Source organism: Eschrichtius robustus, chromosome 20 (assembly GCF_028021215.1).
Source record: "Eschrichtius robustus isolate mEscRob2 chromosome 20, mEscRob2.pri, whole genome shotgun sequence".
NCBI lineage: Eukaryota > Metazoa > Chordata > Mammalia > Artiodactyla > Eschrichtiidae > Eschrichtius > Eschrichtius robustus.
The window spans coordinates 21,349,776-21,365,602 of record NC_090843.1 but is presented as its reverse complement, the minus strand read 5'-3'; the positions used below and the strand labels follow the sequence as shown (position 1 = coordinate 21,365,602).

Sequence of the window (15,827 nt, the reverse complement as noted above, 5' to 3'; positions counted from 1 at the left end):
CATTAATATACATTATTTGGGGACTTCCCTGGTGGCACAGTGGTTAAGAATCTGCCTGCCAATGCAGGGAACACGGGTTCGATCCCTGGTCCGGGAAGATCCCACATGCCGCGGAGCAACAAAGCCCGTGTGCCACAACTACTGAGCCTGCACTCTAGAGCCCACGAGCCACAACTACCGAGCCCATGTGCCACAACTACTGAAGCCCGCACGCCTAGATCCTGTGCGCCACAACAAGAGAAGCCACCGCAATGAGAAGCACGTGCACCACAACAAAGAGTAGCCCCTGCTTGCTGCAACTAGAGAAAGCCTGCACACAGCAAGGAGACCCAACACAGCCAAAAATTTAAGAAAAACAACAACGATATTTGTCCTTTGGCCACAAGAAATCAAAATCTCGGGCTTCCCTGGTGGCGCAGTGGTTGAGAATCTGCCTGCCAATGCAGGGGACACAGGTTCGAGCCCTGGTCTGGGAGGATCCCACATGCCGCGGAGCAACTGGGCCCGTGAGCCACAACTACTGAGCCTGCGCGTCTGGAGCCTGTGCTCCGCAACAAGAGAGGCCACGATAATGAGAGGCCCGCGCACCGCGATGAAGAGTGGCCCCCGCTTGCCGCAACTAGAGAAAGCCCTCGCACAGAAACAAAGACCCAACACAGCCAAAAATAAATAAATAAATAAATTTATAAAAAAAAAAAAAAGAAATCAAAATCTCTGTGGTCTGAATGAAGAGTTGTATCTGGTATTGGAAGGATGGTTTGATGCAGCCATTAGTCTTACTGGCATCTGTGGGGTAGAGGATAGAGGATGAACTTGGAGTCAGACTGCCTAGCTCTTAAACTGGCTCCTCCATTCTGGGCAAGATACCTAATCCTTCCGTGCCTATTCATATGTAATGTGAACATAAATTCTAACACCCACCTCACAGAAACCTTGGGAGAATTAATGGAGTTCACTGTATAAATAAATAAAATACTTAGAACAGAGCCTGGTATATATTAAGCACAAATTTCATCTTTTATTATGTGTCTTTATTAACCTCACCAACTGCTTGGGGGCAGGGACATTATTTACTTTCTGCCAGAATCCTATGGCAAGGAACCTGGACTTGGTCCCTGAGGGCAAATAAATCATCCAGGATGGAGGCCATGCCCAAGCAGTGGGGTTCAATTCAGACAGAACAAGACCATTTCCCTTCATCCTTGGTGAGACCATTAGTGTCTCAGAGGGGCCTGGTGCCACCCCTGAAGAAATAAAATTCGATAGGAGGACTCAACTTTCCCTAAAGATTCACATCCCAAAGTTCTGAAGCGAATGATCAGACTCACTCTCAGTAGATCCAGAGATATGCCGATGAGTCAAGGATTCTGGAGGTGGGACCCTGCACCCAGGATGAAATAAATCCTGCAGAAATACTTTCAGTAGCTCCCTTGAGCAACCCTCGGTGCTATCACTTGCCCTGTTCAGATTTTCTTTAACTATAACCCAAAACCTTGCTGACACTGGGTTACTGGATTCCACAGTCTGCTCAGTTTTTTTTTGGCCAGGACCAGGGATTGAACCTGTGCCCCTTGAGGTGGAAGCGCAGAGTCCTAACCACTGGACCTCCAGGGAATTCCCTGCTCAGTCTTGTTCTGCTGCTATGACTTACATTCCCTGATTGCTTAGTTTGGTAATGATCTTGCCTGTCTGCCCTCAAGGTGCAGTTTTGTAACAGGAGAGAGCCAATCCTGACTCCACGTTGGATCTGTTTCTTTTATTTTAACCTTTGCTTCCGGTTGCTTTTGTTCATTAAAAGGTTACTGTCTATACACAGTGGCCTGCCTTAGGGAGCCGTGTCCCCTCTGCTTGAATGTTAAACCAAAGTGCCTTTGTTCAGGGAAACATCCTGACCCTGTCCACCTGTGGATGACAGCAAGAAAGAAGAAATTAACACGTCCCCTCCCCAAGGCTGGCCATTCCAAGGGACATTCGCAAACCTTATGGCCTTTTTACGTTACTTCCTCATCTCCTCCTCCTCTGTTCTATAAAAGAAACTGGCATCCAAACCCTGATAAGATGGTTTTTTTGGAGACATTAGTCTGTCATCTTCTCTGTCTGCCAGCTTTCCGAATAAACTCGTATTCCTTGCCTCAGCACCTTGTCTCCCGATTAATTGGCCTGTCGTGCAGCAAGCAGAGCAAGCTTGGACTCGGTAACAGTTTGATTTCATAGAGCAACTCATGCTGCACTCTGGTCTGGTAAATAATGTTCAGCCTTGGCCAACTAGAATACGATATCGTGACTATGTTGATATGCTCGACTCTACCTGTGCCCCTGTAGACACTTTATAAGTCTCCGCAGCCCTACTGGGACTCCTGGGCAACAGAAGACAAAACACCTTCCTTCTGCAAAAAGAAAACATAAGTATATAGAAACCAAATTATTTGTTTAGTGAAATAGAGAAAGAGCTAGAAATTTAGCTAAGCCAGAATTAGAAACTTCAGAACACATTGCCTCTAAAATATAGTAATCAACAAGACTTCATTCTTAAGTAAAATGTTGTTTTAATAAAATACTGCACATATATATTTTTCTTTGCAAAGATGTTATGACCAGGATGGTTGGTGTGAATGATACTATATGGTAAGCTATATAATTAGTAGAAAAAACAAGGACTCTCAAATAAATAGGTTTCAACATTTTTTTTAAAGGACATATTCTGCAAATCAGTTGAGACTAGAGAATAGGCAAAGAGGAGGAGTTGGCTTTTCCTCCAAGAATGCACTCTTGATTGGCTTGGGATAGAGAAAGGAGTCATATTTACCTCCAGGAATCAAAAGTAACATTGGAGTGACCTTCTGGAGAGAGAAATCCTGGCCCTCTCCTTGCCATTTTGCCCAAGATTTCAGAGCTTAACTGAAACATACAAAAGCACCACTATAGAGTCACTTTTAGGCATCTGAGGATCCAGCAGGGTGGGTGTGGAATCAGTGGAAAATTCTGGGGAAAGCAGAGCTGGGCTAATAAGAAGAAATATCGAATGTTATGGAGGAGAAGCTGACTTTGCCTGAATATTCTGACTTAGTACAATATCCAGATCACTGCAGCCATTCAGAAATCCCAGTAAATACAATGACCATGGATATATAATAGAAAAATACAAGAAGCAGAATTACTCCACTAAGGACCTAGTCATTGTACTTTAAGTTGGTCCCCCACCGTTGAGAGCCCTTTACCTAAAGATTCGTATATAATCAAAGCCATTAAGATATTGTTTGACATACAATTTGCATGATATGCAAGATATTTAAAAATCCTCCTTAATCAATCCTTCTTTCCCTATCAAATCCACTGCTACTTTCTCCTTTTCTGGGTAAGGATGAGCATGAGTGGAAAATTCAGTGTGATCCCCAGCCTGGCGTTATGAGCTGGCCCTCCCAAGAAGTCTTGCTTTTGTATATTGGACAAAAGAGTAAGTATATCTTTGTGGAAAAAAATCCAGAACAACCCAGCTCCAATAAGGCTTTCTCAAATAGCCTTATTAGCTTTTCAAAAACACATCACCCAATGCAATTAGAATTGCAAAGGGGGAAGGGGGTGTCGCCTGAGCTGACTCTATAGTATCTCTGGCCTCACAATGGGCTGGCAGAAGGCCCTAGCCACCTTCAATCCTTGGTGCAGTCATCGACTTGTAAATTCTGAAGACTCCACATCCCCTTACAAAGTCTTCTTGTTCGGCTGGCCCAGGACCTGGGCCAGGCAGTAGGGGATGAGACTGACAGACACCAGGGGCACTGCCGCACTCTTGCAGAAGGACAGGACATAGAAGATCAGCTCGATTTGGGATGGGGGTTTCAAAGAGTCAAAGAGATGCAGGAGGACGAGGGAGACCACAATGCAGCTGAGGCGGAACGGGAACCACTTGCTAAGCTTGCCTTTGCAGCTCTCCCTGTACATGCTGGAGTTGAGAGCCAGACCCAGGCCAAAGAGTGTCCCCAGGTTCTTGAGGAGGCTGGCAAAGGGCGTAGTGTCAATGTGGACCCATTCTGGCCGCTCACACCTTCGCTTGGCTTTCTCTAGGGTCCACAGGAGGTCGACCCCCAGCCCCTTTAGCAGCAGGTAAAATCCAATGGCAAAACTGAACAGGAAGAAGGTAATGAGAAAATATTTCTTGAGACTGGCGTTGTAGATGCTCCGGATGTGGCGGAAAGTCTCAGCAACCGCAATGCCTGAGCGGAAGAAAGAATGACCGTGAGAACTGGGGAAGATGCTGGCCCTTCAGTTTGGAGCAATGGGTGACATGCCATCCACCCCACCATTATGGAGTTAAATCACAGATGCCAGATTAGAGGGTCGTTTGGTTTCTTCCCATATGTCATTACAGCCTGTCCTCAGCCACAGATTCTTTCAGATGGAAGAGTCATGTCGCATACTTCCTCCCTCCACATGCAAGTTTCGTGTGTGTGTGTGTGTGTGTGTGTGTGTGTTTGTGGTCCTCCTGTCTCTACTTGAATACCCTCAGGGATGGAGAGCTCACTCCCACTCAGGGAGCCCATTTCATCTTTGCATGGATTTGATCATTAGACAGTTCTTCCTTGTGTTGAGCTAAATAAAACCTCTCTCCTTCTAATGATGTCTATTGGTCTCAGTTTTTTCTGCAGGCGTTAGTAAGTGGTAAATCTAGAGCCTCTGTCAGCACATTTAAAGATACTTATTCTCAGCGGTGAGGGATAAATTAGAAGGTTGGGATTAACATGTACACACTATATAAAATAGATAACCAACAAGGACCTACTCTATAGCACAGGGAACTATACTCAATATTTTATAATAACCTATAAGGGAAAAGAATCTGAAAATGAATATATATAGTGCATGTGTATATGTATAGGTATATATACCTGTATATATATCTGAATTACTGTGCTGTACACCTGAAACTAACATGATATTGTAAATCAACTATACTTCAATTAAAAAAATAATAAACTGGGGGAAAAAAAGAAGAGACTAAGACAGATTGGGAACTCAAAAAATAAAATAAAGAAAGATAGTTATTCTCCTCTCTAACTTAAACATTCCCGGGTCATTCATGTAACATGAACTTCCAGGCTCTTTCTCAAACATGGAACCCCGTGCTAAATGCTGTGTTAATTTTGTGGTTGCCATGAAGCCATTATTTCCCTTGTTCTCAACATGCTTCTGTGAATGCTGCCCTGCTCTGCTTTTTCAGGTCTCCAGGGGAAAAATTCTACATTTTCCTTAAGGTCTTATATTCTAGTGCTTCCCACAAAGTCAAGAAATTCTTTCTTACACTTAACCAAAGTCTTTTCTGCCCCTTATTAACTGGATCCAAGAAAACAAAATATTCAAAATTCAGAACCTATAATAAAGACCAGCTGTGGGTATCTGTTAGGTTTGCAAATGAATTCATTTAAATAAAGAGTTTTCCAAGGACATGGTGTTAATTTGTTAAATTTGGTAGCTTTTCTTAAGACTAAACTAGGGGCCACTTCCAACTGAAGACCAGTAAGAAATAAAGAATGTAAATATCTTGGAGATTTCAAGCGAATTCAACTGGGTAAGTTAATTTTCTGTATTGCCATGTTTCTGGAACATACTTAATTGTGTACATCTGGGCACTCCTATAGAAATGAGTCATTTCAAATCGCCCACCCTTGACTTTCAACCCACTGAAATGCTAATAGCATTGATTATACACAGAACATGGCAGGAATGCTGGGATTTTGTCCTGATGAGGGAGGAATGGTATAGGTGGGGAGATGGAGGGAGGGAGCCAGAGCAGCTGGTACCTGACAAGACTCCAGCAACAACTTGATGGGGAAAATGAGCAGCAAGGTAGATTCGTGAAAGACAGACATTCAGCTGCACTGCCCAGAATCCCAACCACAAAATGATGTTCAAGCACCTGCAATGGAAGAAGCAGCCATAAGAGAACCCAGATATAGATCCTTCAGCAAAGAGAACAGCCTCAGCAGGAATGTTGGAGCCTGGCAAACTCAGGTTTCATCAGTGGAATTTTTGTAAATTGAAGACTGTACTCAAAATTCAAAGATAACCATGGCAAGTGGTGAACCCCTGTGTATGTGAACTTTAACCTCCCTATTTTATGTTTCATAATTAAGGATTTGCACAGTGTCTGCATATCCAGAATTCCCCATAGAAGGAATGTCTTCTGCTTCTTTGTTTATTTTAACCTGGACGGGGCGTCTCAATTGTTGGTACAGAAATGGGTTTTTGTTTAAAGCCTGTTTCTAGCTCACTAGCTGATCTCGAGAAACCCCTCTGCTATGTTAGGCCTTTTTTACTGATCTCTAAAATTAGGTGTTGCCCACTCACAACATTCATTAAGTGGGTCCCTTCCAGCCCTAACATTCTGTGACTCTAATATTCACTCTCAGCAGAAATGCCACAACTCTTATCAGTACCAACCTAAGGCATGGGGTGGGCTGGGAGCATGTGAAGAAGAGCAAGTGGTGTGTCAGCTACAGAGAGCCACCTCCTGCTCTCCACCACCCACAACCCAGAGCTGAGTTCTTACCGAAATCCGTAGGTTGGCTTTTTCTTTCCCCGAAAGATAGAGAGGGTGGATGTGACCATCACATAGTATACACCTGCCGTACCCATGGCATGGCCAGAGGGACTCCCTAAAGGATAGGAAAGAGATGAAAGAATGAACCAAAGGTTAAAAGTCTCCATCTGGGAGATTGCTAGGGGGCATCATCTATCCATCCAACCATCCATCTATCCATCCATCCATCTGTCCATCCTTCCATCCATCCATCTTTCCATCCATCCATTCATCCATCTATCCATCCATCCATCTATCTTGCCATTCAGGAAATATAATGGAAAAGCTACAAGATGGTGAAGTAGAAGGACCCTGGGCTCACCTCCTCTCATGAGCATACCAAAATCACAACTAACTGCTGAGCAACTACTGATGGAAAAGACTGAAACCTATCTTTCCATCCATCCACCCATCCAATTATCCATCCACCCATCCATCCTTTCATCCATCTACCCATCCTGCCATCCATTCATTTATCCATGTAGTCATTTATTTAACAAATATTTATTGAGCTCCTACTACGTGCCCAGCACCATGCTAGGCTTTGGGAGTACAGTGGTGAGCAAAGTCAGAGAAGGTCATAGCTCTTGTGGTTATATACAATCTAGAGATTACACAAAGAATCAGCATGCTGGGTATACAATCACAAACAGATTTGCCTTCCATTACCTCTCTTCCACTCTCTTTGCTCAGTCTGCTCCAGCCATGCTGGCCTCATGGCTCTCCTTTAAACACACTCCCACTTCAGTGTCCCTGTGATGTTGGCCTTTCTAACCAGACACCTCTTCCTTCAGAAATTTACTGGCTAATTCCCTTGCCTCTTTCAAGCTTTTGCTCAGATCTCATCTTCTCAATGACTCCTACCCTGACCACCTTATTTAATACTGCATTCAATTCCTATTCCTGATTCCTCTTCCCTGAAAGACGGAGGGTCCTGAGATGTGCCACTCAGATCCCCTTCTGGACTGAAGAGTTTATTTCCCATTTCTCTTGTTGAGAGTGTGGTTGCAGACGGCCCTCAGCTCTCAGACTTCCCTGGAAGTCTTGCTCTGGGCTGAAAAGAGCTGTCTTGATCACAGCTACCCTCTCCCTGGGGGGAGCCTGCACCCAATCACTGGTCTCTATTGGGGTATAAGGGCCTGGTCTCCTTGAATCAATTCAGAGCTCCTATGGGGTTGGCTGAGACTGAATCGCAACTAGGTTTCTTCTGCCCAGGTGGCTTCTGTCCCTTTCTTCTGTGAATGCTGCTCCCCAGAGTAGCTTACCTCCTGCATGCTGATCTCCATCTGAGTCTGCTTTCCAGGGAACCGCATAGGTAAAGCCTTGCCTTTCTTTCTTCCTCCTCCTCCTTCTTCTTCCTCTAATATCCTAAATATTTTACTTGTGTATTATGATTTTTTTAAATAACACACACACACCCCATTCAAATTTAAGCTCCACAAGAGGGGGACCTTTTTTTTTTGCCACGCTGCATGGCTTGCAGGATCTTAGTTCCCTGACCAGGAGTTGAACCCAGGCCACCACAGTGAAGGGACCGAGTCCTAACCACTGGACCACCAGGGAATTCCCACGGGTAGGGATCTTTGTCTGTTTTATTCACTGAGGCATTTTGAGTACCTAGAACAGTGTTTGGCGCAGGTGCTAGATAAATAACATTTTTTTAAAAAAATTATTTATTTATTTATTTATGGCTGTGTTGGGTCTTCGTTTCTGTGCGAGGGCTTTCTCTAGTTGTGGCAAGTGGGGGCCACTCTTCGTCACGGTGCATGGGCCTCTCACTATCGCGGCCTCTCTTGTCGTGGAGCACAGGCTCCAGACGCGCAGGCTCAGTAATCATGGCTCACGGGCCTAGTTGCTCCGCGGCATGTGGGATCTTCCCAGACCAGGGCTCAAACCTGTGTCCCCTGCATTGGCAGGCAGATTCTCAACCACTGCGCCACCAGGGAAGCCCAATAAATAACATTTGAATGAATGGATATGCTCTGAAGTGAATCAAGGATTTGTGATAACAAATAACTAAGGGCCATGCCCTAGTCTGGGGGTCAGTGATAGGGTCTTTGAGGAAGGGACACTAACACTGAGACCTACGGGTGAGCAATGGGGTTGAGTATTCCTTTCCTTACTGAAAAATGAAATCTATCATGTGGCTGAAAAACGCCTGTCTGTGTGTACCTAGTAAAATACAGACAGGGTGTGGGATTGGACAGTCAGCTCGGGAGGCCACATCTCCCGGGCCAGGCCTCTGGGAAGGACAGCCCGGGGCCCAGGCCTCTACCATGTTCCCTTCCCTGGACAAAGGGCCACAGCGCAGTTACTCTCCTGAGCCCTTTGCCTGTGAGGGAGCCCTTGCCTTTCTGGACTAGCAATTTCGGTTCTGGAAACATTAGGCAGATTTCCAAAGTGGCAGTCATGGACTATTTGGGAAGGCCTTGCTTAACTGAATTCAAATGGAGTTGTACTGGACTTCCTTGGTGGTGCAGTGGTTAAGAATCCGCCTGCCAATGCAGGGGACATGGGTTCGAGCCCTGGTCCGGGAAGATCCCACATGCCGCGGGGCAACTAAGCCCATGCGCCACAACTACTAAGCCTGTGCTCTAGAGCCCGCGAGCCACAACTACTGAGCCCGCGCGCCTAGAGCCCGTGCTCCGCAACAAGAGAAGCCACCGCAATGAGAAGCCCACGCACCGCAACAAAGAGTAGCTCCTGCTCCCCGCAACTAGAGAAAGCCTGTGCGCAGCAACAAAGACCCAACACAGCCAAAAATAAATAAATAAAATAAAATAAAATAAATGGACTTGTACCAAATCCAAGACCATGACCAAAGCTTGCAAGAGTGGCCTGCTCATGTCCCCCTCAAAGACAGCTTCATCCAGAACATTGTTACCAGGTGTCCACCGTGAGCAAGGTCCACCCAGTTTCTGTCTGGACAAGGGCTGCGACTCTCACCTGGGCCGGTCTCACAGGTGACCGGGAACTGCTTTATCAGCGGCACGGAGGTGTTGCTGTAGTAGTCGGTGTCCAGGACCCACCAGTATGGGCGCTGTCCAAAGAGAATCCTGTGAAAAAGCAGAACCGATATCTGGAGTTACTGAAGGAACACTTTGTCCCAACGCCACACCTTTGAGAGGAGAGAGTAGCACAAGGAGAGGACCCATGTGATCCTACACAGAACACTGGTATCACGGGCACCTCCAAGAAGGGGAACTGGACGGCTGGAAAGGGGCAAAGGAGGGAGACTTTCATGGTGCATCCACTATATATAACTTCTGAATTTTGCACTATTTGAAGGTATTATTTATTCAAACATAAATAAATAAATCCAATATCCTCAAAGCCGTATTAATGGCAACTATGTGACTTTTTTTTTTTAAACCCCAAGAAGAATTTGTCTTGGCAGGATGCATAGGAACTACAGTTTGCAACTTGGGCTTGCATATTCTACGGGTTCTCTTTCTGCTGGCCTCCAGAGTCTTGGGTTTCTTCCGGACACCAGAGAATGAGCCCCAGCCCTAAGGACAAGCCCCACCAGGAGATGTGGTCTCTGTTTCCATCAGAATCACTCTCTGTAAGGACATACATAGCTTCAGGGGCTTGTTCTGTATCCTCTCAGCTTGGAAACAGAATATCTCAGACAAACCGCTTTCCCTTTCAAAGCATGTTTTTCATTGTGGAAACAGGTGTGAAGGGTTGGTCAGGATGCCTCCTTTGCCCTGCAGTGGAGGAAGAGTGATTTCTCACTAAAATTAGCCACTAACTCTGACCTCTACCAACTCAGAGAAAATCCATGGTTCTTTACATGAAATTAGATGTTTGGAATAACATTTTATCTTTTTATTTTTTAGAGTTATGCTATTGAATACCAGAAGTTACAGACAAAGTCGATTTTTCAACAGGAATTTCAGAATCCCATCAATACGCCTTGGGCTTCTGAGCCCAATAACGATGTTCTTTCCTACCCTAAAGGACTTTTCTTGTTTATGGCCAAAGAAAATTAGAGCTAGAAGAGATCTTAAGAATCACCTGCCAGTGAACAAAGATAATTTTAGGGATGGTAAAGATCTTAGAGGGCAGCTGGTCCAACCTCTTCAGTTTCTAGACGAGGCAATAGAGGCCAAACAAGTAATGTGTTAAGAGCCATCCGGTACTGGCTAACAAATGTAAAATATTCAGGATTTTTGCAAGCTGGACCCAACGGTAGCTTGAAAGTGGGATAATATACACAGTAGAAACTGGCAAATACTAAAATCAGGGCCTTTTACCCCCAAGAGTCAGATTACCAACACTGGATATAACATAGTTCGTAAGAGCCTTGCCTCTGAAACCAGCCTGCCTGGGCTTCAATCCTGCCTCCGACACCACCTGTGTTTTTCTAGTCGTTTAACTCAGTGCCTTAAAGTGTTTAGCACATGGCCTGGCACATACTACATGTTCAATAAATGTTAATAACTGTACTAATAAGGTCCCAGAGATCATCTAAGTTTACAGATTATAAAACAGAAACTCAGAGAGTTGCTGCAAGTTGTCCAGGACATACAGCTGGTAGGTGGTTGAACAAGAGAGTTCCCTGGATTACTTCTCATGACCCCACACAACAAGTTTTGAAATTGCCTATGTGTTTCCTTTCTTCATACCTCATTTTTCTTCCTTCGTACATCTATCTTTATGTCACCTGTGCTGTTTCAAAGTAATAACACGGTGTTTCTTTGCTTATAGCCTATAATTCACAAGGTCCAGCTGGCTTTCCATCCATATGAAATAGCCTTTCCTGTATCTTCAGCTCACTGACAGGGTTTTCTCTGTCTTCCCTCATTCTGTAGAGGACCAAAGTCAGGAGGGGAGTAACCTGTGGCTTCTTGAATAACATGGAGAAGGCAACTTCTGATGGACAGACATTTCCAGAGAGAATGCCAGCCTCTTTCCTTGTCGAGCTCCTCTTTGTCTGGCTCTTACTCACCACTTAAAGACGAGGTTGAGCCAGTCTCCAATCACAGCTACCCAGAGGAGTTTGATGCCCACAGCTTCTCGAAGATGGAACCAGATGGGGAAGAGGACGTAAAAGGCATTCCTGAGGTCTGCAATCACGGACACCAAGATGAACCAATCCTGGGAGTTCTGGTAATTCACCTGGAGGTAGCGCGTTGACTGGATCCCAAAGTCATGCAGAGCATTCATTCCCTCCTCCATCCTCACTCAGGAAGCCTTTGGCTGTGCCCTTGCAGTTATTTCAGACTTGGTGGTGATTGCTCTGCTATCAGCCTGTGCCTTGCCTCTGTTTTATACACTCTGTATCCAGCCTGCAGGTCAACCCAACCCTGATCTTTGGACTCAAAAACCGCTTTTGTCTAAAATCTATTGATCAAAGGTGCATCACCAGTAGGTTGATGCAAACATGTTCAGCATGATTTACGTAAAATAGAAAAACAGGCACACAAAAACAGCCTGATCGTCCATGGGCTGGCACAGCCAATTATTAACTTTGGCATTGTTGCTTGACAGTGCAAGGGGCTGCCCTCCTGGCTCCGAAACGCGGCCAGAGACACAGGACAGAGTCTAAATCTGCCATGGTTCTTGCAAAGATGCCTGATTTCCTAAGTCTGCAACTGCACTTATTTTGGAACAAAGAAAAGTCTTGGTGCTCTAGCTATTCAACTTTTAAATTATTAATTTTAAAATATAGTAAGTTCTATTGTACTGGGAACTGTCATGTTGCTGGGCATTTCTTAACTGCATTAGGGTCTAGGAAATGCCTCTGATTTGCGAGATCAAACCCTCTTCACAGTATTGGCTCTGTATCTCTTAGGGCCAGAAAATAATCATCTTTGAATGCACTGATTAATTTTTTTTTGTTGTTTTTTTTGGCAGAGCCACGTGGCTTGTGGGATCTTAGTTCCCCGACCAGGGGTCGAACCTGTGCCTCCTGCTGTGGCAGCGCAGAGCGCTAACCACTGGACAGCCAGGGAATTCCCCCTTTGGGGTTTTAACACATAAGTTTAAGCAACAGAGTGAATGCATGTTCATGCAAAAACAATATGATGAATATGTGGTTCTAAATAAAAACACCAGCAAACTGGGGACTGGGGACTCTGGAAAGGGCTTTGTATTTTGAGCTTTCTTTCATTTGTACCTGGAGATTAGATATAGATATAGATATAGACATAGATACAGATACAGATACAGATATATCAATATGTACAAATAATCACCAGGAAGTAAATACAATGTTATTATAACCATGGATGTAGACAAGGAATAAAGTAACAAACACCAAGTTATGAGAAGAAATGCTGCCTGCTCACCCCTACAAACAGAAACCATCCTGCAGTAGCCTAGAGACCAAAACCCCACACTCGGATGACCTAGGACTGTGAAGGGAGCAGGGGCTGACTCAGGTGACAGACTGATGCATTTTCAAGAATAAGAGCCAGTGGGAATAAAACTTGTTAAAACCCACACGAATTCCCCATTAGGAAGTCCATGATTGCTTTGTAAGGGGTAGTCTGGGGACAGGAAAAAGAAATCCAGAGCAAATGAGTTTGTAACAAAGGTTGACCACATTCCATGCTGGAAATGATTAAAACCTCATCCAGGAGGTATGATCTGGAGTCTCATCCCCACCTCCCCCACTGGACTCCTCCCCAGCTCAAGCAGAATCCAACTGCCCTTGACCACATTGTCTCTGCTGGTCCAAGCAATCCTCTCCTGCCATGCCTTACCTGGAGAGCAGGGATGATGGTGGTGGTGGCCTGGTGGGCTGCAAAGGACACGTGTACTCGTAGTGTTGAGGGGGAGGGTGTTCTGTATCGTCGAGACTGCCTGGCCACAGGTAGTGGGCCCCGCAGAAGAGGTGACCCCTTCCCTCTATCCAGATAAGCCTTCCTAGAACGTATTGAGTAACTCCTGTGTGATCCCTGGGGACTGAAGTTTCTATGGTCTGAGGTGAGTTAAGGGCAAATAGGCCAGATGCTCTGACAAAATATTCAAAGGCCACTGTCTGGGTCTCCCCTGGGCTGCTAGGAGCCAGCGTGTCTGAGTTGGGCGGGGTGCCATCACGTGCTCAGCATATAGGGAGCCAGGGGAAAACCCTGTCTTCTGGAGGAAACTCAGGGAGCATGCTCGTGTCGATAAGGAGTCCAGATGGAGCTGATATCCCATTCTGGGCACACTGGGCAGTGGGGGAGTCCCTCTGGCAGGCTGCCCGCCAGGCAGGGGGGCTCTCTTCATCAGGGCAACTGCATACATCATGAGACTATTTGCCAGTCCCTACCTTTCTAACTTCCACCCCCTTCCTGCTGCCTCCAGCAAAATTTTATCACGTGTGGAAAGAGGTGAGGCCCCAAAGGACTTGAGCCTACTAGAAAGCTGACTGAAGAGAGAAATTGTAGAGCTCTCAAGTCCTCAGAGGACTTATGGGTATTTGTGGCAAATACAGGGGAAGAAGCATTTGAGTTGCTGGAGGTTTTGTTGAGAAATCTCTCATTTAAAGAACTATCTCCAGGACTTCCCTGGTGACGCAGTGGTTAAGAATCTGCCTGCCAATGCAGGGGACATGGGTTTGAGCCCTGGTCTGGGAAGATCCCACATGCCGCGGAGCAACTAAGCCCGTGCACCACAACTACTGAGCCTGCGCTCTAGAGCCTGCGCACCACAACTACTGAAGGCTGAGCGCCTAGAGCCTGTGCTCCGCAACAAGAGAAGCCACCACAATGAGAAGCCTGCACACCACAGCGAACACCCGCTCGCCGCAACTAGAGAAAACCCACGGGCGGCAACAAAGACCCAATGCAGCCAAAAAAAAAAAAAAAAAAAAATCTATCTCCGGAAGGGGGATTCCATCATCTCCCTCCAACTCCTGGCATCTTTCCTTTCAAGAAGTTCTCCAGGGACTTCCCTGGTGGTCCAGTGGTTAAGAATCCGCCTTCCAAAGCAGGGGATGCAGGTTCGATCCCTGGTGGGGGAACTAAGATCCCACATGCTGTGGGGCAACTAAGCCTGTGCGCTGCAAGTAGAGAGAAGCCACGCACCACAACTAGAGAAGCCCGCGCATCACAGCAAAGAGTTTGCGCAGCCAAAATAAAATTAAAAAAAAAAAAAAGATTAACAAAAAAAGAAGTTCCCCAGTTTAATTCAACAAACATTTCTTGAGCAAATCGCCTCGCTAGGCTCTCTGAGGAATTCAAAGTTAAATCCCAGTTGTCCTTAGGGATTTCCACACCCTCTCTAGTTGGGCAGGGAAGCCATTTACTTAACTATGTGGACTGGGGGATCCTTCGATGGAAACTGAATCCATTTATACAAATATCAGTGAGCTCCCTATTATTTTGTCCTAGTTGTAGATGACTCAAGACTTCTTAATGCCCTCTGGGGAAATGACAGCTGTCTAGGAATCAATGAAGATGGAAAATCATATGGGTCCCTCTTCACCAAGCACATTAGCTGGGCACTCTCTCCACAAACAGAAATTCAGAGGCTTGGGGATCTTGGTTTGGGAAGAACATGAAAGCAAGGTTCCAGAAAGTACAGTCTGGTCTGCCATTAACTAAGTGCAGCTGGTTCCAGTGTATCTGGCACCTTCTTCTTCCCAGAGCAAGGTTGACTCATTCAATCAGACAAGCTTCTTTGCTGACAGGAAAGCAAAAGGGAGGGAGCCGTAATTGATGATACACCTCATCCAAAAATTACATTTATTACCAAAAAGAAATTGTGACTTTATCTACAGCCAAATCCTCTATTCTGACTGGGGCTCTGGGTTCTATTGAGAGAGGAGCTGCCTTTCTGCTCAGTGATGATCACTAGAAAGAGTCTTGTCTGCACAAGGTAACAGGGAGGCCAAACCCAGCTTCAGTCCAAGGCTTTGTCTGAGTAACAGCATAGATGTCTCTCAAGGGTGACAGGCTGAACTGCAAGATGTATAGTTTTATTTTTTGAAAAATTTATTTTCAGGTGCTTTTTTTTCCCTACGAAGTGATCATTGGTGGGGTGGGGAGGTGGTGTTTAGGGGTAGACAGAAATTGGCTGGATCAACTGCTGTCACCTTTGACGTGAGTGACCCAGATCATTTTTTACAAAAACATGTTGGTAAAAATAGGTGGAGGGAGAGGTGGATTAATCATTGTTAGCCAGTGAAAATGGCTGATTTATCTCCAGCGTGGTGGGAAAGTTCAGCTGCAGGACCTTGAACTGTGCATCTGTTGACCAGGTGGAAGGAGCGTGGTGCATGTCTCAAGATGAGCTGGACATTTTTTTTTTAAATTAA

The 15,827-nt window shown here is 45.5% G+C and overlaps 1 protein-coding gene across 1 annotated transcript; it reads right to left on the bottom strand.

The window, feature by feature from the left end:
- Positions 1-2,546: 2,546 nt before the first annotated feature.
- G6PC1 (glucose-6-phosphatase catalytic subunit 1) lies at positions 2,547-11,853 on the bottom strand. The gene is made up of 5 exons (XM_068529768.1): positions 11,529-11,853; positions 9,521-9,630; positions 6,545-6,650; positions 5,796-5,911; positions 2,547-4,211 (listed from the first exon to the last, which is right to left on the bottom strand). The coding sequence occupies exons 1-5, from the start codon at positions 11,756-11,758 to the stop codon at positions 3,700-3,702; spliced, it is 1,074 nt and encodes a 357-aa protein (XP_068385869.1). The 5' UTR covers positions 11,759-11,853; the 3' UTR covers positions 2,547-3,699.
- Between the last annotated feature and the right edge of the window lie 3,974 nt (positions 11,854-15,827).